This window comes from Agelaius tricolor, unplaced genomic scaffold, assembly GCF_023055355.1.
Source record: "Agelaius tricolor isolate 1412-34295 unplaced genomic scaffold, bAgeTri1.0.p SCAF_16, whole genome shotgun sequence".
In the NCBI taxonomy this organism is placed as follows: Eukaryota; Metazoa; Chordata; class Aves; order Passeriformes; family Icteridae; genus Agelaius; species Agelaius tricolor.
In genome coordinates, this window is record NW_027269276.1 from 11617140 (window position 1) to 11639853 (window position 22714).

General features: G+C 40.1%; 1 protein-coding gene across 2 annotated transcripts; it reads right to left on the reverse strand.

Moving 5' to 3' along the window:
• Nucleotides 1-377: 377 nt before the first annotated feature.
• On the reverse strand, nt 378-17157 carry GLDN (gliomedin). 2 transcript variants are annotated; one of them, XM_071441525.1, is made up of 10 exons: nt 16814-17157; nt 12713-12764; nt 10586-10603; nt 9836-9934; nt 9507-9653; nt 8740-8865; nt 5952-6035; nt 5743-5868; nt 4861-5011; nt 378-1526 (listed from the first exon to the last, which is right to left on the reverse strand). In XM_071441525.1, exons 1-10 carry the CDS (start codon nt 17087-17089, stop codon nt 1067-1069), a joined length of 1539 nt encoding a protein of 512 aa, XP_071297626.1. In that variant the 5' UTR covers nt 17090-17157; the 3' UTR covers nt 378-1066. The 2 variants fall into 2 exon arrangements, with proteins under 2 accessions (XP_071297626.1, XP_071297627.1); XM_071441526.1 differs by lacking the exon at nt 16814-17157 and adding an exon at nt 15217-15599.
• Nucleotides 17158-22714: the final 5557 nt, after the last annotated feature.

The window sequence follows — 22714 nt, forward strand, 5'->3', positions numbered from 1 at the left end:
GCATGATTTTGAATCTAGATACATAAAACAACAAGAGAGCTTTTTGTTCCACCATTAAATTTAGCAATCTGAAATACCAGAACAAAATTAAAATAAAAAAATTCCTATTATTTCTCACCTTTAACTCAAAAATTTGAATGTGAATTGGCAGTCTCAGACAGTTAACAACAGATGAAGTCACTAAGCAGTATGATGATTCTAAAAATAGCAGCAAAAAAGTATACCCTTCATTTTATGATTTCATTTGTGTGGATGAATGTGGGGACATTTTATTTTAGTAATATGCCTTATTAAATAGTTATAAGCAAGTTATACTGGTATAGTTTGCATGGCAGTGAGAGCCAAGGAAGAGTCTGCAGCAACACAAGAAACTCAAATATTGTTAAAAATGAAATTTTAATTATAATGGTTATGTCTTTAATTCTAAAGAAACACAATTCATGTCTATTCAGCTGTATTTAATGGCATTATTCCATTTTCCTTTAGCTGGATTTTGCTTTTGATTATTAACAGTTGATTTGACATGTCAAATTTTAAGCTTTCTGCTTTTTTTTCTATTTAAACAAGTATTTCCATTCCCATTATTTTTAGATTTTTAAAATTTTGTCCAGAAAAAGTGGTCACACAGAATCCATGGAAATTAAATGAAAGTGACAAAGGTATTTGTACACAAAGTTCATTATTTAGGTGTTTATATTAGACCATCATCACTGACTAGAAAATGATTGCAGAGAAGATGATTTTAAATAAAAGTTACAAATAGTCTCTGCTGAGCACATGACCATGGAATAATCAATGTACATTAGACACAATTATCAGCTGAGTAATGGGAAAAACAAAAGTATGTCTATGCCGTGTGCCATCTGCAATAGTGAACAACAATTTTTTAAAAAGATGAGGACGGTAATCTAAGTGTGTTCATACAAAGGCACCTGATCTCCCTTTCATACACACTCACAAACCACAATCAGCAAACAGAAACTTATACCAAGTGAAGAGACCCCCATGTGTATGTCATAGAGCTTTAAACAGATCCTTTAGTCAAAGGTGGCATGTGAACATATATTCATCTGCCAAAATGGACTGGGTATACCATTAAGCTTCCATTCTCCCACGTGTACAAATTCTTGTCTCGCAGACTGTACGAAAGCATAGCAAGAACAGACTGTGAAGACCGTAACTTAAACCTTGCATCAATCTGCTTCCCTTTCAGCAAATCAAAAGCAAAACTTACTGTCATGTCCTTAGTGTCAGTAACATACAGAATGCCACATGCTATGAATGCATTACCAGCCTTGGACTTAGGATAGCTGGTATTGATGTTCCAATTGACGGAGAAGGTTTCTTCATCAACGTTGGCTACCATTATATTTTCATCAGTGCTTGAGGCATATATAATCCAAAGACCCTTCTCATCCACTGCTATGTTGAAATATGTCTTGGAGTTAGAGAAGAGGTAGTTCTTGCCCTGGTGTAAGGCGTTCTTGATGTGCAGGGTGTGCCGTGAGGCTGTATTGAGCCCAACCCTGAAATGAGATACAGCAAGGATTCAGTACAGGTGACCAGAGCTCATCTCACACACATAGGGTGGTGAATCACTGATAGAGGTGGTGTTGAAAATACCTATTCAAGGAGCATTCTGATGTCTTTTAAGACTAAGTTGTCAAAGGACCTTCCAAAGCACCGGGAGAAAATTACAAAGTCATAACCAATCTGAAAGGTGCACAAGAGCATGGATTTGCTTTTGATAGGTTTCACTTTATTTAGTCTATGAGCTTTATTAGCACCAAGATGAAAGAAGCAACTAAAAGGAATGGGTATGAAAAAGAATTGAATACCAGGTGAAGGCCCAAAATTGGGAAATGGAATCTATACAAAAGCTTGCTTATGGACTAGGTGGGAGCTAAAGGAAGAAAATGTGATTGACCAAAGCAGGAGGAATTCTGGGCAGCTTCACCTAGTCTCGGAGTCCCTCTGATGAAAACAGTCCAGATAATGCAGTGGTTTACTCAAGTAGACATCAAAGGAATTAAAATCCTACTTTTGCAGAGCCAAAATGGTGACCTTATGCTGGCCTCAAAGGGACAGCCTGAATATTTCCATCTCTGATGTATAAAATTGTTTTTATTCCTTGAGATTCCTTAATAGGTTGATAATCTGAGGGCATGAGCAGTGAGCAGCTAAATCATGTTCCTTTACTGGTCCTTTCAGGAGGGTAATCAGCTCTTCCTGAGACACATCTGCTGTCAGCATTTAATCACCCACTAACACTGGGCTTCAGCAAAGGCAGGGAGAGCATGGCTTTATCTTTTTAAATAACGCCCTCTGCAAAGAAGCACGTTTCAGTGTCCGACTTCTCTCTCACTGTATAGCTCCATGCTTCAAAGAGAGGAAGGAAAAATGCTACTCAATAAAGGAATGTGCTACACTTGCAAGTATTTTTTCTGAAAAGATAGGCTTAATCACAGGAACAGTTCAGATCCAGAAACATGCAATACTGGAAGAATAATTTTTCTGTTTAAGCAGCATGGATAGCATATATTGGAAAAATCATGGTAAGAAAAGTCAAGAATACTCAACTTAGGTCATTCCCCTCAGCTTTTGTAAAACATCTGCAGCAACTCCATATTCCAGCAGCATGTATGTGCAATAAAAAAAACAGTTAAAGGCTGGAAGAGATTTGAGAAATACATATGTCAGCCCTGTTAATCTTGTTCATTGTTTCACATCTATAAATAACCTCATGCAAGGGCTAAAAGGACAGACCTTAACAGGACTAGTTGGTCAGAAATGCAGATTTTTTTCAGGATTCTTTTCTATTAAAAGCCAACAAGATAGAAAGCACCGCAAGATTCACAAGTTCTGCAGCACATGACACCCTATCTTTTCCTGTTATTTACACATGAAAATCTGGAAGGGAGCAAAAAGTGAAGTTTAATTCCCAGGTTCTCTTGGGCTCCCCCACTCAGGGACAGTCCAGTCTGGAATTCCAAACGGTTCTGAAATTCTTTAATTTTCTGACATCTTGGAGTAAATGACAATATATAGTGTAATAGTTTCATCAACCACCAGAAATCAAGCTACAAACATTTTTCTGATCACTAATATCAACAAAGTCAATCAAAAATAACAGAGATAGTAAAGCATGTTATGAAACAAAGTAAAAAGAATGAAACTATCACAATGTTGGAGGTCTGACCGTCATGAGAAAACCTGCCAAGGTTCTGACAAACCTAGTTTTACCTGCTTTTAAATATGACAAGAAACTCTTTTTGAATGTTTTTTCAACATTTGCAAAATGGACTAACCAGATCCTCACCTCTACTTTCCATTAAAACAATACAACAATTCCCAGAAGCTTTTACAGAGCCCAAATTCAAGGACTTCAATGTCACAGAATCCATAGTGCCTCATTCTGTCTGTGCTGAAGGTAAATAATCTCAGAGTGAAGAACAGAACAGAAAGGCCATTTCTCAACAGTTCCTTGAGAGGATTTGAAAATTCCACCAACAGTTTGTGTTCATCTGTACATGAAGGCATTTCCCAGTAATGGTAATGCAAGCAAAGGTGAGGAATCTCTGCCCTATCACTGTGTATGGCTTAGACAGTGATGGTCTTTTACAGACTACCAGAGAAAAAGCCAAAATATGTTTAAAGGAGGCTGCCAAAAAGTGAGCTTGTGCTTGGCAGAATAAATATTATAGAATCCTTGCAGCTTGCTCACATTCCTTGGCATGCACACGAGTATAGGAAGGCAGCACTCACACCTGCTTGGGAACAGACATCAAAGTATAGTAAATGTTCTTGGCTCAGACATCAGAGTCGTGTAAGAACTTGAAAGAACAAGCAATCTTTCACTTGCCCTTGGACTGTCTTTGGCTCTTCCCACAAGGTGAGATTCTGGGGTTGATTTGTATTGTTTGTCTCTGTCCACAGTAGAAAGTTAAATAAGAGATGTAATTCTCAGTTCTAGTTTGGGGAGATGTATCAGGAAAGTAGTAGAAACTTATTATGAGGAAATCAAACACTGGAGCCACTCCCCTCTGGTGGAATGTGCAGTTCTCCAGGTCACCCTGTCCTCAGCAGGTGCTTCAGTGCACCCCTCTGTGCCAGCAGCATTCCCTGCTGCTGCCAGCCAGAGCAGAGCACAGCAAGGCCTCTGCAAAGCCAAGTTTCATGAGTAGGTCATGGCCACAAAACCACCCACCTACATCTCCCACATTGCAGCTGAACCACTTCTGACTCAGATGCAGGTAGGTGCACAGCTTATTCTTCTAAATGTAATCCTTTCTTCTGCTACCCAAATTCCTTAGTCAGTTCTCACTTCATTCTTGTGATTATGAACACAGCAAAGAATCCAAGTTGAAGAACACCCACAGCGATGTAATGTTCAATAGAACCAGGATCTACCTGGTTGGATCCCAGGAGAGCCAAGAGGAGAATTTGTTGTCCTCTCTGCACATGGCATCTTGTTCATCCTGGGGACCTATTGCTCTATGACATGGTAACTGCAGAGGTGAACCCCTGAGACACAGGGCTGAACAATGCCTAAAGAATTGCCACAGCAGAGTAGTGGTCCTGAGCTATTCTCCCAGTTTTCCTCTTCCCACAAAATCTGCACACACAAAGTAGAAGGCTGGTGGGCCATATTCCAGTTACAGATTGGAGAGAATGAGTTGTTCTGTTCTGGAAAAAGCTCTGAACCATTCCTCTGTTCTTCCTGTTTAGGTAGGACCAAAAAGAAATACAAAATGCTACAAGGAGAATTGTCTGCTTTTCTGAGGTTCAGCTCTGGCACTCCAACCCATTGCTCCTCCTTTCACAACTTCATTTGTCTTAGGCCAACTATCTTTGACTTACTTCTGAATGTAACTGGTTCCTCCCTGATGATAGTAGAGATGGTTGTTTTGTACTGCATGACCACATCCATAGAAAAATCCTGTGATGTTAATGATCCTGTAGCTGCCATTCACCAAGGCATCGAAATTTTCATATTCTTTTATATAGTTTCCTAAACAAAGAGGAAAACATGTTGAAAAAAAAAAGGACTATCATTTGGTTCATCTAATTTTGAGATCTCTGTACTAAAGTTCAGTCTCTACTGAAAGTCCATCTCAATCAACTATCAGACAAACAATCATATTTGTGTTTTCAGTAGTGATTCAACTTGCTGGAATGTGAAAAAAGAATCCAGAGACACACAAAAGTAATCTATAGAAAAGATGATCAAGAGCCTGCTTCCTACAGACCTAATAGGTCCTCATTCTGAACACATTTGATGTGTATGCAAAAATATTTCCTTTTCCCACTTAGGTCCTGGACATTTTCCTGCTCTAAGTGTAGTTTATGCAGCAGTTGCCTCATTTTCATGCCTAGCTAAACAAAAAGGCAAAACTCTGAGCTACAATTTAGAGAAGTAAAGCCATAGGAAACAGAAACTCTTCAAAGAAAAGGATAAAGGCCACAAACAATAGACATTTAAACTTGGATTTAGTAAAAAAAAAAAAAAACCCAAACATAAAGCTATTTTAAAAATCTGATGTTGACTCTGAAAATGTCTAAAGATATGTCTAAAATGCCTACAGCCATACATATAGTCAAGTGTTAAACAGGTAATATGGAAAATATTCTGAAAAAGAGGTGGGTAAAAACTCATCATTCTTACAAGTTTAGGTTGAAAGGATTAAGGAAGCAATGTCAGATACTAACAGATTTTTGGTCAGTGACTACTACTAAAAATACCTGAAAAATGCATGGTGAGCCAAATCCTTTCATCACTTATGTTTGCAGGTTCCCTCATCCAAGTTCCAAACGTTTGCTGTACACTGACATACTGATCAGGACTTCCTACAGACGTTATGACACATTCTGGTGGGAAAAAAAGCACATGTCCATGATCTGTGACACTGAGAGAGAAAGTAGCACTCGAGTCACACTTGGTAGCAGGTTACCAGCTTTTTTTGAAGGAGGTTCTGGGGTTCTGTCTTCAGCCTTTCCAGCGAGGGTATCATCATTTGGTACACCACATATCTCATCTAGGGTGGGGGGAGAAAGAGAAAAATGACATGTTTTACCCTATTTGACATGATAGATGGACACATCAGTGACTCCACTAAAATAAAGGAATGGTAACTGGGATTTTGCTTCATCTGGAAAAAAAAATGCTTATGTTGGTGTGGTCAGAAATGAGATAAGGAAAGACTTGCTCTCACTTCTGCCAAGGAAATGAAGTCTTGAAGCTGACAGTCAACTTTGAGGAGTAACTAATTAAATCAATAGATTTAGTTCCTTAGCTGTGAATTTCTGAGTTGCTACTTAGGAAGAGAGTGTTGCCCTTTTCATGACATAACTTCGGGCAGCTGAGGAAGCTGGAAAATGGCTGATTTAGTAGTAAGACAAAAAGCATTTCTTGGGAAGGAGTAGTTGTTAAACACAAAACCTTCATGCACAAATCCCCACAGACAAGAAGGGAGAGTGGATCCTGTTGGCAAGAGAACATTTTGTTCACGCTGTTAATGACCGAGACAGCAATAAAACATGTACACTGAGTACATAATGCATGAGCTTGACATCCATGCCACTAAAGAAGCAGAATGAAATACTAAGGGAAATGACACATTCTATTATTTACACACACAGAAATGCTTAGAATCCCATTAGAATCAAACACCTGGAAATATTTTTCCCCGCCCCACAGCAATTTAAGGACTAGCTGTCTGGATTTTCTCTTAGCATTCACTCTTAAAATAATGCCTGAATTAAATTATTTATGGACCTTTTTCTTTAGAGCCAAGTATCACTTCTGTCCTTAAAACAATGTGACACATTTCAGTTTACTTAGAATGAATAACCACAGAGAAGAGTTCTCATCTTTCTGCTGGTTTCATTGTAGCCTTGTTTTCTAATTCCATTCTTAACTTTTATCTCCAGCATTTCACACAGGCTGTGCTTTACACACAGGCTGCACATTTTTTAGACTTTAGCATTTTCATTGTTGCCTTCTAATATATTTCTAGGATTTACAGGTCTGTGATGAAGTTTAAGTGACAAAGATAGTTAAAAATAGGAAAAAAGTATAAAGTAATGCTGAAAGGGTACCATGACACTCAGGAAAGAAAGGACAGATAATACTGCATTGTTGTTTTCTCCTTTAGGTCATATCCTCCTTTTGTTCATGCAGAAGAAAACTACTCCAAGATGGAGCAAGAACAACATGTATTTTTCCCATCCATTATCTAGGGCGTTGGTGAGATGGCATGGAAAATTTGCAAGTGATCACAGTGTATCTCCAAGTCAGGCACAAACAGTCCACCCAGCCATGGTAAGCTGAATGCCTACAGATAGAATTTACCAATCCCTTGAGATCCCCTTCCAGCTTCTGATCCCAAAATACTTCCAGAATATTTCAAAAAACAAAATCACTCAGCAGAAATTATAAATTGCAATGCACAAGTTGATTTTTCTTGGGCTGAGTCTAATAGATGCAGTTGACTGAAGGAGCAGTTTCCTGTACAGGAGTTTATCTAAAACTATAGGATAGCTAAGGGCCAGGTCAGTGTTTGTAGCAGAGCTGAGTGCACTATTTGCCTTTGAGAATATTTGCAGTACTTCCAGCTGCATGGATTAAAAAGCAACTAAAATTAAAGAGACAGTTTTCAATCAGAGATTCTTATGGGAAATTTTCACTACTTTCTTCCCATCAAAAACCAAGATAAATACCCTGCTGCTTCCTATCATAAAATATTCTGGTTGAGAGTTAATGGAGTTTAAAAGTCATTAAAACTATTCATTTGGTCTTTTGGGGAAGGTGGGAAGGATGGAGCAGAGATGTTTTGTTTCTTCCAGAATTCACTAAAGTACCAGAGAGAAAAAATATACCTGCACTTCCAACTAATTATTCTCTTCTCTTGAAGAAACTAAGTTTTACCAGATTCAAAATTTATTTTGAAAAAGCCAGGCTTGTATTCTTATGCAATAAGTTAATTACAATTGTAATTCAGCATATGTATTTTCTTTCCTTGAAATAGTAATGAACATTTAATTACAAAATCTGGATTATTCATTGAAATTTGGTAATAAGATCTCATGGTTTGCTGAGTCATAAAACATAAAAGCTCATTGAGGAAGATCTCATCTTTGCAGAGTTATTTGAGTGTAACTCCCATTTTCCTGCTGCAATTTAAAATCCATCAGAAATCCATCAGAGAGCTTATCCTCCAAAGCATTTCAGTTTGTTTCAAGACTTGAAAAGAGGCCACCTGAGCAAATGGCCCAATTATCTCATACAACAGTTCATGCGTTTCTGAATTTCAAATAGGATGAGATTTCTGCTCCAGCTCTCTCCTGTCCATTGTAAAGGAGGCTCCCTGGGCTCTGTTCTGACACTTCCATGTCCAGAATCAGGGGTTTATATTTACATCTAAAATTAAATATTCATTATCTAAAAGCCAACTGTTTCAGCTACATTTCCCTTACTTTCCAAATTTATCCCACCTCATAGAAGACACCATTTGTAAATACTTTGCCTGAGCATTACCAAAACACAGTTAAAAGACTAGCATGAAGGTAGCCTGCTGCCTTACACAAGCTGTATTTCAGCAAAGCACCTGAGCACATGTTCAGCTTTAAACTTATGCAGTTTTAGTGGTGCCAGAAAACTAAACTCATGCTGTCTGTTGTGAACCTTGAAGCAATGGTTGAATCTTGGTTTAATGGAAAGGAACAGTGGAAAGCACTAACCTGTGCATTTGCTGCTGTAGATGTTCTCCTGAAGCTCCACTTTGGCTTTACCTTTACGTTTTCCTGGAGGCCCTGGGGGTCCAGGAGGTCCAGGGGGCCCAGGTGGTCCAGGCTCACCTTTTGCACCTGGGTACAAAATGCAGTGTCAGGACACAGCCCTTCCCCAGGCAGCAGGAAGCCTGCAGAGAGCTGTTCATGTCCACAGGACATCCACAGAACAGCCTCTCTCTTTCTTAAGAGGTGCCTGAGTACAGAATATGGTGCAATAAACTCTCTGAAATGCTGTTTGTTAGAAAGTGAACCAGATAGAGCTTCACAAGGAGTAGGACATCAATGCATTCTATCTGTCTGGATTACAGGCCCATTAGAGAGTTACCATGTCAGATGCTACACTGCTGTAATTTTACACATTTTATATTTGGCTGCTTCACAGATTCCTGAGTGGAAATCTGCCCCTCATTTTCTAATAGAAAAATAAAACTACACTGGAGCAGGAGGAAGTCAAATGTATGAGAGCATTCTGGAAAGGGTGAAATCCACATACACTTCAACCCAAGGGCCAGGCACAAAGGTTTTTGTGAAGACTTGCCCTGCAAAGAGAACAATTTCCTGTGCATAGCAATACTCAGACTTCCCTGTGTATATAAACCCTATTTGTACAGGTTGGTCCTGCCCTTGCAGATCACATTCATGCTTCAGAAGTAGAGCATATCTTTTTCTGTCAAGTACACTGTTGCAAGAGAACTCCCAAGAGCACTTTTCTCTACCTTCTAATATCACATCATTGTTTGCATCCCCCTTTTTTCTCTTGGATCCCCTTGCACCTTTTCCTCCTGGCATACCATCCTTGCCAGGCAAACCCATTTCTCCTGGTTCTCCTTTCTGTCCTTGATCACCTTTTGGTCCTGGCAAACCTAGAAATAAAAACCATTTCAGTATCAAGAGCACCGCTCCAGTATTAAGCGCCAATTAATAAATATTTTTACTACAAACCATATGCATTCTAGTTATATTTTTCACCTGTATTTAGCTGGATAGCTGTAATTTCTTTGGATTTCAAAGCAGCATTGTAACCTAATATGAAGGGAAGCTGTACCTATTTTTCCTCTTTTTCCATTTACTCCTGGTTCTCCCTTTTGTCCTGGAGTTCCTGGGATTCCATCTGATCCATTGTAGCCAGGCAGCCCAGGAGGCCCTGATCAAACCAAACAGCATAACTGGATTTTCTCTGTTGAATGCAAGTTACCCTGAAATCTACTATATCTACATGCAGCATGTTTATTTATATATTTAAAACCCAGCAAAATGTAACTCATACTTTTCTGATACAGAGAATTGCTCCAAGCAGACTCACAGGTTAAGCAGCACAGAAAGAAAGCAAATAACCATTCATAACATAGCCTTGCAACCACCTGAGTGACAACTGAGACAGAATTCAATAAGAAAGGAGGAAAAGTTATGGGGGAGGTGGGAAGGTGTAATCAGTAACCAATATTTTTTTAAAAGATCATTTTAGTGTTAAATTATAATATCCATTTCCTTGGGAGGTTAATATATAAATTAATCTCTTCACCTAGATGCTACTTAAACATATTAATTTGGTTTTGATCAAATGTTCTACTCCCTCCACTAGAAAATTAAAACGTCTGAAACCTCCCCTCTCTGAGGGGGCATGAACTGACTTAAATACAAGCATTATAAAGGCAGGCAGTCATTCAACCCTCCCTTTTTCTAATTAGCAAAGGAACACAACTTTGTGGAAGACACATTTCTGTATTTCAATGTTTTATACCAGCAACTGTTTCAGTTACACACAAATGTTACTGCACTTGTCCAAGTGTCTTACCTGGGGGTCCTGGGGGGCCTGTAACAAGAGAAAGAAAAAAAAAAAAACAACAACACAAGAAAGAAGAAATGGTGAGTTTAACCTAGCAAGAAAACAAAGCAATTCCAAACTGAACTGATGAGCACTAGATCAGAACAGTAAAAGGGTAAGAAAATCCCTCCAATTTCAAAATGAGTATCTGTTTAACTGCTTTGTGTTATAAATAAGTGTCTGAGCATTAGGAGTAACTCAGACTTGCCAAAAGAGTAACACCTTTACATAAACATGTTTTGCTTTTTTCAAATTTCAATTGATAAAAGTTTGGCAACAACCTCTGCAATGTAACCTCACTGTCAGAGGCTTTGGTGCTTTCACAAAGCCATGGATGCAAGACACCTCACAGTGATATTTCCTTTATGTGAGTCTTCTTCAAAAACCTCTTCTAGAGAAAGAATATTGGCTTTGCAATACTGATGAATGTCACAATTAAAATCCTGTTGGATACACATTAAAAATACATGCCACACTTCTGTGTTTTACAGATTGCAATTCAGGACTAAGACTATTTAAGTAGGAAAAAAAAAGTCTTATCATTCATATCTACAGTCAGATTTTTCACATGTGACTTATCCAGTCTGTATCAAGCTTCCCACAGAAACTGGTTGGTACATTTAGAAATTGGACTTGCTTCAGTCATTCAGCAACTTGTAATACAGAAAAATCTGCCTCACTCTTAGACAGCTTAGATGTAGGGCCCTAAAGAGAAGCAAGCATAGCAGGCAAGAGTAAAGAAAGATTAACCAGAACAATGTCTGTGATTCCTCATCTGTGATCCCCAATGCACATCAAAAAAATTTTTAAATGGAAAACGAGTTGGAGAACACAAAGGTGACAGTTGCAATTAAAGAACCAAATTAACTCTGTGAACATTTTTATCCAGCCAAAGTACTCTCTTGTTTTAACCACTTTTTACAAAAGAAAATAACAGCAATTACTAGATTTCCCTAAATGTGACAATTTTCAGCATTAATTATGAAGCATTATGAGTAAAGTGAAAACCATTTTACAATACCATTACAGGAATCATCCCTTTTAATCAGCACAGGCAGTAATATCAGTTAACATCTTTCTGCCAGTTTTCCAGTAAATGGCTATTTCTTTCACACTATATTACATGCATTAGTGCATTGAATTCCTTCCTCATCCCTAAAGCTGAGGCTCCTTGTACAAGCATCAGATACATAAGAAAGGTGCTTGAAAAGCCACAAATGTCATTGAGGCCTGCAGCAGAGAAAGCCACTCATATAATGGTGTTAAGAGAGAAAAAGGTACAAAAGGCACCAAGTAATATGAATTTACAAGTCTGAAGCCCAAAAAAACCAAAACTTAGATTGTCTGTGCTTCAGCCACTGTTGCAATCAGAACTGATGTATAGCTCCAGAAATATTATTTAACATCTGTGCGTACAATGGTAGTTCTCATTTATGTTTAATCAGTTGAGTCAAATGGACCTTATTGAAAATTCAAACCAGACAGCAAGTCAAGCATTTTCTTTAACTCATAAATCTGGCTTCTTTCTAATCTTCTCATTTCCAAAAGGAACACAGCTCATTCTGTGACAGGCCTCAAAGCTGGACTGTAGCTCTTAAATTGGCTGCTACCAGACACCCTTCACCAAACCCCACAAAACTTCCCACACCTTCTTGTGACTCAGCCATCAGCAGCTCCAGTCCTCACTGGTGACATGTGACTTCACTAAGTGCCACTGCTCCACTGCAGTTGTAGCAAAGGAAGAAAGTTTCTACCCCCTGCATGTTCCTCCTGTGTTAGGCCTGAAGTGTGGCATTTGCAATAATATTATAACTAAACCTCAGCTGGTATTTAAAACACCCAAGTCTAAAAGATTTGTTTATGAAAATTACATCAAAGAGAAATGTCTCCAAGGAGCATCAATTGAGCTCCTTAAATTCCAGCATTTATATTCAAAGGGTACAGATAAGTCCCAAAAGTGGTACATATTAACCTTTTTTTTAAAATTCTGATAAATAGCAGTATTTTGACACAGTTATTGACCTCAGATTCTTTGAAAACACTGTTTCTGGGTTCCTGGAGGTAACATAGGTGTGATGCTTAAGGCAGCAAACATACCTGTTAAACATATCCCTTTTGTGCTGTTACACAAATCCACCATCACTCGGACCTAATATTGCAAAGAAATTAAGGTTGAAAACGATGCATTTCATAAAAGTATCCAGTTCACTTTACCTACAGAAATAATTCCAAACCCAAAGATACAACTGGCCCTCTGTGCTTATTAGAATAAACTGTTCAGAATTCTGTAACACTGACACCATCCATCTCTTTGGGCAGTGTTTCTCTCATAGGACTCTGTTCAATAGACCTCAGTTTAATCCTTACTGAAAATATGAATAAAATATTGGGCAGAAAACTCCATACATCACTTAGTCATTAAACTTCACACATTACTGGAAGACATGTGGTTGTCCATGCATGGACTCTATCAGTAGAAGGTATTAAAATCCAATTATCAGCCAATAAAAACTACATTCAATTTTATTTTATATTAAGTGATGGAAACTTTTCTAATGAAGCATACCCAGGGAGGAAGATGACCTGTGTTCCAAGTAAGCATTTTCTTATCTTTGAATAGCCAAGATGTACAAATTTGAAATGGAACTTCATCCACTCAAAACAATTCAAGCAAAAAGACAAGTCTTTATTAAATCAAGCTGGAAGACATGTTCATAAAGAGGCTTTTAATCTAGAGTAGACTAAAATTTATCAATAGAGGAGTCATCTTTACAAAATACTCAGTTCTTGGCTGAGCAAACATTCACATTACATGTCCTGCATAATGAGAGTCAACACTAAAACATTTTGCGACTCATCAAAACAAACAGCAGGAATATTATGACCATGATCTCTGGAAGTCCCTCAGCTCTCTATGGGAAAGTCTAATGTTTACAGCCAGAAAACAAAGGGTCACTATTTCAGGACTGTGCAATGAGTAATAATTTATGAACCATTTACCCAGAGCTGCACATTTGTTGATCTTTGTGCAGTTACTCTATCTACAATTAATAGAAATTAATGGAATGCACTAGTCCCAAGAGACAGAAGGAACAAGTGCAAGGCAATCTGAAAGGCAGATTGAAGTTTAATCCTAGCAAGGTTATTTGCCACTGTCAATCATCATTTTTTAAATTAATGCATCATTAGTTTCAACTGCCAAATTTAACAGACTCAAATAGAGGATAATTAGTTTAGTGGAAAGTATCCTTTTGCTGCAAAACCAAACCATATTTGACAATGAGTTCCTGTTCTGTTTGATACCTGCTGAGAATGTACTGATTCCAGACTGTACTGGAACAGTACATTTAGAATTTCAGACTCAGTTTAAATTAGTTGAGAAGTGCTAACTGATTTTGAATGTCAGAATATGCTTGTTTTCTTTCCCCTCACATTCTTTAAAAACACTTGGCTCCTACCCTGTAATTTGTAAAATACATGTTGTCCATGTGCACTCTAATTCTAACTGCATTTTAATTTAAATAGTTCTGTTGAGGTTGTTGAAGTGATCACAGCTTGCTTTGGGGCCCTCCAATTATCTCAGCAGCACTACTTTTACCAGTCAGTGTGACTCAGGCGACAATTAAAAAACATGGCACTCAAGGAGTGCAAATAGCCTGTGACAGAACCTCCAGCTTAGCTATGAAAGATACCCTTCACAACCAGCATCATCACTAAGAAAAGCTACAGATAAAAATATCTTATTTAAGTGCTAAAATCTTAGTTTTCTTATGGAGAAATGGTGGAAAAATAAAAATAAATCAAACCCCTAAACTATGAAATATTACTCAGATAATTGGTATCCACATCTCTTGCACTGTCTTAAATCACACTTTGAATCTTGGCCTGTTACCCTCCCATCAGCCTTTCTGCAGCAGCAGATTTGCCAGTTTCCTATTTTTACTCACTTGCAAAATAAATATACATATACTTAAATAAGAGGCCCTGAACAAAAAATATACTCATGTTATTAGAGCTAACATGATTTAGCTCTAACCTAATCTCCAGAGAGAATCTGTTCAGACCAAGCCTCTGTTCAGACCCACATTGAACAGGGGCCACAAGTGCCACAGGGGTCATCCCACCAACTCTGAGGAACTTTGTCTCACAGTACAAAAGCAGCCAAGTCTTCAAATGACATTAGTGGGAGTTAGATTCAAAATACAGAAATGCAGGAGTGGGAGGAGGGGGTGCTTGAGTATTTTTCTAAGGACTCTTTTCCCCTTGAGCAAATGATTCTGCACACAGTTACACACTGTGCAGTGGCCAGAATGAAAAATGTTTGATGGGAGTAAGAATGAAAAAGCATCAAACCCTCCCAGGCAGCTCCCTGCAGGATACACAGGTTTAAATGAAGCACATCACACACAGCATAGTCACAGTGGACATTTAGAGGCACAAGTGCAGAGTCTGGCCACGTGCTGTTCAAATATACACAGTGTGCTCAGTCCTATTTGGAGAGGGCAATAAAATTAATGTAATGTAATTAATGTAATCATGGTACCTATTGACAGCAGAGTAGCACACTTAATGGCCATTGTCAAAATTATCCAGACACTCACCTGCAGCTAATGATGCCAATCTGAGCACCTAGCAGAAATGGCATTGACTGTCTTCAAGCCCTATAAGGATCAGAATCCTTTCCCCAGTAATTTTATTTGTGGATCTTTTGGACTCAAAAAAAGCAATTCATATCAGATGGAGCAAAACAAACTGCAGCTGCCAAATCCGGGGATGACTTCCTAAAAGAAGTTATTTAAAAGACAGTTTTGAGTACAAAATGATGTGACTTTACAGATTTTTACTTTTTGCAGAAGTTTTGTGCTGCAAATTCTAAACTCAAAGCACAACAACTTAAAGGGCCTAGCTAAAAAAAAAATATTCTAAGACCAAACAAAGTCATTATCAAGACTCCATGCTTTGAACACCCGTGCTTTACACTCTCATTAGCTCTAATATTAATGGAGATGTTATCACTGTAAAATGAGGATTGCAATAGTTTATTAACAAAAATGTCATCAGAACATGACTCAAGAGGTATTTTCTGTAAACAGTTTTTTAAACCAGCAACATAAATACATGAGTAAGAGCCTGAGTTAGACTTTTGTGCATGTAGACCTGAAGCCCTTACTGGAACAGTTTCCACTAAAGTTCTCTCAATAGTAATATTTTTCTTGCATTTCTTCTAGCTCAAAAGGCAAAAGCATTTCAATCTATTCAAAATGTTTCAACTATACAACCTGTGTAATTTTTCAACTACATGACATTAGTTCCTACTGAGCAACATCATCTTTTCACTGATGTGCAAAAAACTGTGCTGTTCTACCAGAGAAAGGACATACAGTTCTCCTGATCCATCAAATACCGCCTCAAATTCAGCACTTACTGGAAGGGCATTATCAGTTTCAAAGAGATGTCAGGTGATGTCCAGTGCCCCATGCTGAGATGCTGAACAGCACAAAACACACAGGGGCTCTGTTAGTGGTGTTAGTTTTAAAAACCAGGAACGCTGGAAACCGGACAGCTTCTTATTGCAACGAAATTTTGGAGTTTCACTAAACCCCCAACTGTAGTTATGATATTTTCTGAAAAATCCTTTTCTTTAGGATTTTTTCTCCTGAGAAGCTGACAGGCCTCAGGAACAAAATGTAAGCAATAATGATCTGCTGCTGTGGAATGCAACAGGTGGACCTGTGACTGGTCTCGTGTAATTGTTTCTAATTAATGACCAATCACAGTCCAGCTGTCCAGACTGTCTCAGTCAGTCACAAGCTTTCCTTATTCATTTTTTTTCTATTCTTAGCTAGCCTTCTAATGAAATCTTTTCCTCTATTCTTTTAGTATAGTTTTAATATAATATATATCAAAAAATAATAAATCAAGCCATCTGAAACATAGAAACACAGAGTCTCATCCTAAGACCCCTGTGAGCACCCATCACACCCAGCCTCCCTCCCTTTGTTTGCAAAGTTGGGGGGTACCCTGCGAGCTCTGAGCGCCGCATTCGCAGAGCAGGCAGCGGGGCAGAGCACCGCGTTCTCTCCAGGTGAAGCCGCCAAGCAGGAGCCCAGGCGAGCGAGGGCCCGCCCCGGGGCTGCAGGCGGGCCAAGCCCGGCTCTCCCGCCCCCCGGCCCGCTGGCAGCCCCGGCGGGGCCGTACCGGCACCATGGAGTAGGTGAGCATCATCAGCATCTCGTCGCTCTCGGCGCGCACGTGGCCGCGGGCGCGCTCCCCGCGGCGGCTGCGCTTGGTGCGGGCGGCGGGCGCGGGGCCGGGGGGCAGCCCCCGCACGGAGCCGTTCCCCGCCGCCTCCAGCTCCCGCAGCGCCGCGCCCAGCTCCCGCCACTGCGCCAGCAGGAACAGCGTGCCCGCGGCGCTCAGCGCCGACAGCAGCCCCACGGCGGCCAGCAGCGCCCGCCCGCCCGCCGCCTCCATCGCCCCGCCGCGCCCGCACCGCCGCGCATTTATCGGCGCGGCCGGGGAGAGCGGGGGCGCGGCAGGGCTGGGCTGGGCACTGTCCCCGCTCAGCCGGGCAGGACGGGGAACTGCCCTCGGTCACTTCCAGAGGGGGATGCGCCTGGCGCAGCGTGTGACCCAAACGTGCTGACAAACGGCTGATGTTGTACGTGGGTTTTTCCAGGGGGCAAGCAGTGAGACTGCATTATAAAAATGCCCCCGTTGGACGGATCCTGTCATCACGCAGATCCGTGACACGGGTCCTGCAGTTCATAGCATCACTGAGCTCTCCTATGAATACCATGTGTCATTCACTTACAAAAATTGCCTTGTTGCTTTAGATGTTCAAGCACAGACCTTTCCCAAATCACTACTGCTAAACCTTCTGTGACGTGGGATACCTTTAATATAGCAAATTTTGTTATTAGTTAATTCATAGCCAAGATAAGAAAATGAATTACAGCATATAGCAGAATCTATTTGAATACCAAGATTTCATGAAGAATGTGAAAGGTCTTGAACTCAAAAACACTTTTCAAAAAAGTTATTTTTAAAGCTGACATTTCAAATCAAAGCCATGCACTTTCTTACATTGATACCACTTCAAATCGACCTCAAGAAACCCCCAGCTTTTGAATGCCAAATTTCCTACAAGAGAAGGCTTTGATCCTTTGTCACAGTGACAAATCTCTGCTGCAACTGATCACATAAATTTTGTCTCCATTCTAACTGCACCATTGACCTGTAATTCATGCTAATCCCACGGTACATTGACAGATGAACTATTGGGTCAAACCAAATCTGAACTTAATACACTCAGTTCTGCTATGGCTGCCTAAGCACAGTAGAGAAGCAGACATAGGAAAACAACTCCATCATATAAAATTTCTCATCTCTCTGAAATAAATTACTGCAAAAAGTGCTGGTGTCCTCAGGCATTGCATTGGAGAGTTTCCTTATGAAGCTGCTACAGGTATAGGTGAAACAAGATGAAAGAAGAGAGACCAATCATTCCATCTCATCCCATGATGACAGATGAGAAAGAAGAAAATCACCATACACCCAAAGGCATAGGGCTTATCAGCACAGAAACAAAGAATGGTTTGGGCCGAAAAGCACCTTTAAAAGTCACCTAACACAGCCCCTCTGCAGGGGCATACCTTCAAACAGACCCGGTTCCTGAGAGCCCCATCCAGCCTGGCCTTGAATGTTTCCAGGAATGGAACACCTCTCACCTCTCTGGGCAACCCATGTCAGTGTTTCACCACACTTACTGCAAAATATTTCTTCCTTCTATCAAGTCTAAACCTACTCTAAGATAGTCTAAGGAATAATTACAAAACCAAATGAGCAAACACTTGCTGAAAAATCATTTGAGGCTTTGGGCCTTGGCAAACTATTCTGAAGGTATCACAAAGTCCTCCATAAATGTGAATAGCCTTTCTGATGTCAGTGAGGGTTACAAGAATGATTGCTTCCCCCAATATATCTACACCAAGCAGGACATTCCTGGGTGTGGAAAATGCCCTGGCCAGCTGGGGTCAGCTGTCCTGGCTGTGCTCCCTCTGAGCTCCTTGTGCCCCTGCTCAGTGCCAGGGCACGAGGCTCTGACCAGCCCCTGGCTGCAGGTGACCCTGCTCAGCCCCAGCCAAGGTGTCACTGTGCTCTCAGCATTGCTCCCACAACCCCAAAGTGCAGCACTGCACCAGCTGCCAGGAAAACAAATCATTTTATCCCAGTGAAAACCAGGAGACTCTGCAGTTGATGTCCCAGCTTAGCATAGAAGTGCATATTTGAGTTTTGCTTATAGTATTACTCTTGTAGAGGAGAAAGAAGAGGAAGAAATAAGACCTTGCATAGAATTTCCCAGAAGACTTATCTTAAGCAGGCTTAGTTTATAATTCATAGGCATAAGAAAATGAGTAAGAATCTATCACACCAGCAAGCAAAACTTTCTGTCCAAGAACAAATAGAACTGCACCCCAGAGACCATACAGCACAACTAACAGCAATTCTTCATTTTTATTGTCCATTTCAAAGTGCAATGATTGAGTAAAAAAAAAAAGTATAGTAATTATGAGCTACAATTTGGAGAATAACAAAAGCAACATAGCACTCTTAGCACTCTTGCTTTCCCATCTGCCTAATTCTGCAAGATTTTCTCTCCATTACAATCAAAAAGCAACTGAACAATGTTCATTTAAAAAATGGGCCATTGGACCAGCCTATCCAAGGCTGCAGTCAGGAACCTGCTGGGATGGCAGAGTGGCAGAGTTCTTCCCCAGGCCCCAACATACACCAGGGGTTTATGGCAGTGTGTGCAGACCTGCCCTTGGCTTGCTAGCACACACAGTTACACCTCTGGTGAGAAACTGCCCCATTTTTGAAAGTCAGGAATCAGCTGACAGCACAATTTTGTGGCAAAGAGGTCCCCAAGACTGCACTGAAAGTCCTTCAGCTACTCCAGTGGCAGGGGCAGCTGACTGACTGGGCTGTGGACATTGCTGTCCCTGCCTTCTACTGAGTGTTCCCAGCCCATGTGAACAGCAGCTCATTCAAATGTCTCCATGTTACCCTCTGCTGCTGCCTGACAGTCCTGTGGCTCCTTCTGGATCTCTTGTCCCTGTGTAACACAGCTGAGATTTTGGTTCCTCCATACAGCATTTGTTACCAGCTGCAATGCACTTCATGCTCAATGCCTCTGTTCCTTCACAGTGACAAAAACCAATGGTCCCAATGGTGATCACAAAGCAGAATGGAGGCTTGGGAATGCTGTTGGCAAATTCTAGAAACCTTACAGCTATTTTATTACCAAAAAAGCAGAAAAATTTGCTCAGTAGCAATTTAAACCCATGTGAGGAAAGTGTTATCCCCTGGATCCATCATTTTCTCAGTTAGGTAGAATGCCAGCAAGCAGCACTTCAATTATTTCCTGGCATTTCAGAGCCTGTGTCTCTAAAGCACATCCTAACACGACTGTGCATCATAACTGACAGGCCACACAAAGGTCACAGAAATCTGTCCAAGTCACACTGGAACCAAATAGAAGCTACCAATATGCAAACTGCAGAGGCAACACCATGTTTTTCTTTTTAGATTTCCAGCTTTGCAGAGCTGAAATAAATTCCCAGGAAATAAAACATAGCATTCCCACAAGAGGTATTTTTGTATCCAAATTACTCACTATGTGTATAATAAAAAATATTCCTTGATTATCCTCAAGCTGACAATGTATTCAGATGGTGTCACACTTAACTAATGCTCCCACTGATGTTTTACTTTGTAGAAGTTGTTATTACTAAAATCTCATCTATTTTGGCAGCTGCCCCAGTGATAAAGCACATTGGAGACTGGAACATTATTTCACTTGGGTAGATAATGCTGGAAGAAGGACCAAGGTGCTGCTCTTATGAGACAGTTAAACTGCCTCTGATCATGCCATGACAAGATCAGACAGATTATATTCTTTATGAATGCTATCAGAAAGAAGATAATCTCTTTTCCTGAACTAGTTAAAGTGAAAAAATGATCTTTTAAAGCTTTCATAACCTGCCATGATAACTGACAGATTTTATTGGATCTCCCTTCTTCTCAAGAAACACACCAGAGGTTTGATATATTCAATTTTACCATTCCAAAGCTACTATACATTCCAAACCTACAAAGTAGAAGGGGAAGATCATTCTTTGGAGTGTCAAACTGATGAACAGTTAAGGCTTTTCAGCAAATTTCTCGTGCTTTCCATTGCCACAGCTGACACTGGTAAGTGCTGCAGCCATATATTGAGCATGGATGTGCTCAGGAAGGGAGCCCCAGGCAGGGCTGTAAGTGCCCTTTCTCCTCAGCCCTGCTCCCACTGCCCAAACCATGGTACACATCAGCAGCCGAGCAGAGCTGCTCCATCCAAATCACACTTACACTTTAATATTGGCGCTGAACCCAACATTGCCTCTACAGCAAAGAATTAGCGTAAAAATATTAAAAGGCTTCTGATTACATGCAAAAAGAGGCTTGATTTTGAAATTCATATTAGGTCCTGGCATATTCATTTTCAGAGAAACTGGAGCACGTAGGTTTGAAATATCTTTGCAGCAGTTGTAGGTCAGGCACAATAGCAGATTTAGTGATCCAGACCACACTAAGTTCTGTGATCAACCTCACCCCACAGAATTAATTCAGGCTTCTATCAGGCACACACACCAGAATGCCTCCTACTCCATTTCTGCACATACATTCCACACAGATTATGGCATATTGGATACAGGCTTGCTTTTCAAGGAAAAAAATTACTGAAAGAAGATAAAAATACAAGGGAAATACTATAATTCTCATGATTTTGCATCAGAGGAGGTGTGGAAAAGACGGAGTAATACCCCAACCCCTTAAATCTTGTATGGTGCTTTTCAGTGGCACAAATACATAAAGCTCCTTGAGGAACCAGCCACAAATACCTTAAAAATTACTTCTCATTTCAGGAAATTCCTACTTAGCACAGAGCTGCAAGAATAAGCAAATCTGTGCAGAGGAAAGAATATGCCAGCTGGTACTTTGGAATATCTGGCCTTATTATAAATCATAAATTAGGACTCAGTGAAAAGTGTTTCTTAATAGGTAGGTCAAGTTGGTGTTTGAAGTTCAAAATAAAACCCATAAATATCTGCAAGGGCTGCAGCACAAAGAGTACTATTCAGTGGCATCAGCAGAATGTCTCATTGTCTTTGAATGCACACTCAATAAATTGGAGGAAGATGCCTTCGAGATGTTTCATCAGGGCACTGGCAGCTAAAGACTATTTTCCCAGAAAACTGCTCAGAATTCCTCCAACACACACTAGAAAAAAAAAATCAAAGCTGCACCATAGACAAAGATGACTTAGGGAGCAAAGAAAGAGAACAATTCAGACACCATGGCTACAACAACCCATTCATAATCCAAATTATGGGAGTAAAAGCAACTGATCAAAACACATGACAAATAGGAAGTGACTTAAAAGATCTATCAATCTTTGTACCACTACTGAAACCTGAAAACAATGAGAAGAACTGTAAAAATCCAGAGAGCTATCCTTGGAAATAGTCCCTGTTTTTGCAGAGAGCCCTGTAGTTCAGTAAGGAAGCAAAGGACCAGGACACTGCTCAACTACCCTGAAACACAGTCAGGAATTAAATATTAAATATTCAGTATCAAATCATCAAAATTATATTATATCCATGTTGAGATACAAAACAAAGAACATTTTTTGGCAAAGGTATTCCAACAACACATTAAAAAACTGGAGTTTGCATGCGGGAAACTCTCTTAAACCATCCACTCTTAAGAGGCCCAAGGAACAAGAGTGGATGTCTCTGTGGCCCAGGTATAACAGACTGGGAGAAATAAAACAGCTGGATATAAAATAGAGCAGAATTAAGATTGCCTCTCTGCTTCCAAAACCTGGCTCCACATCATTGCACTGAGCATGGCAGCCACCACCTTACAGCCACTGCTGCCCAGAGCTTTGACCAGCTCTGTCACAATCTTGGCAATTTGCATTCAGGAATCGTTGAATACAAGCAGTATTCCAGCTTTATTCTCCTCAACTTTTTTTCATTCATATTTACCACT

Bases quoted from the DNA above. Each gene is read 5' to 3' on its own strand.
- GLDN (XM_071441525.1), bottom strand. From the start codon at position 17,089: ATGGAGGCGGCGGGCGGGCGGGCGCTGCTGGCCGCCGTGGGGCTGCTG. The intron at 8,866-9,506 runs GTAGAGAAAAGT...TTTTGTACCCAG, and splicing joins CAATGATGTGATATTAGAAG to GTGCAAAAGGTGAGCCTGGA. The intron at 5,869-5,951 runs GTAACCTGCTAC...TTTTCCCACCAG, and splicing joins ACCTCCTTCAAAAAAAGCTG to AATGTGTCATAACGTCTGTA.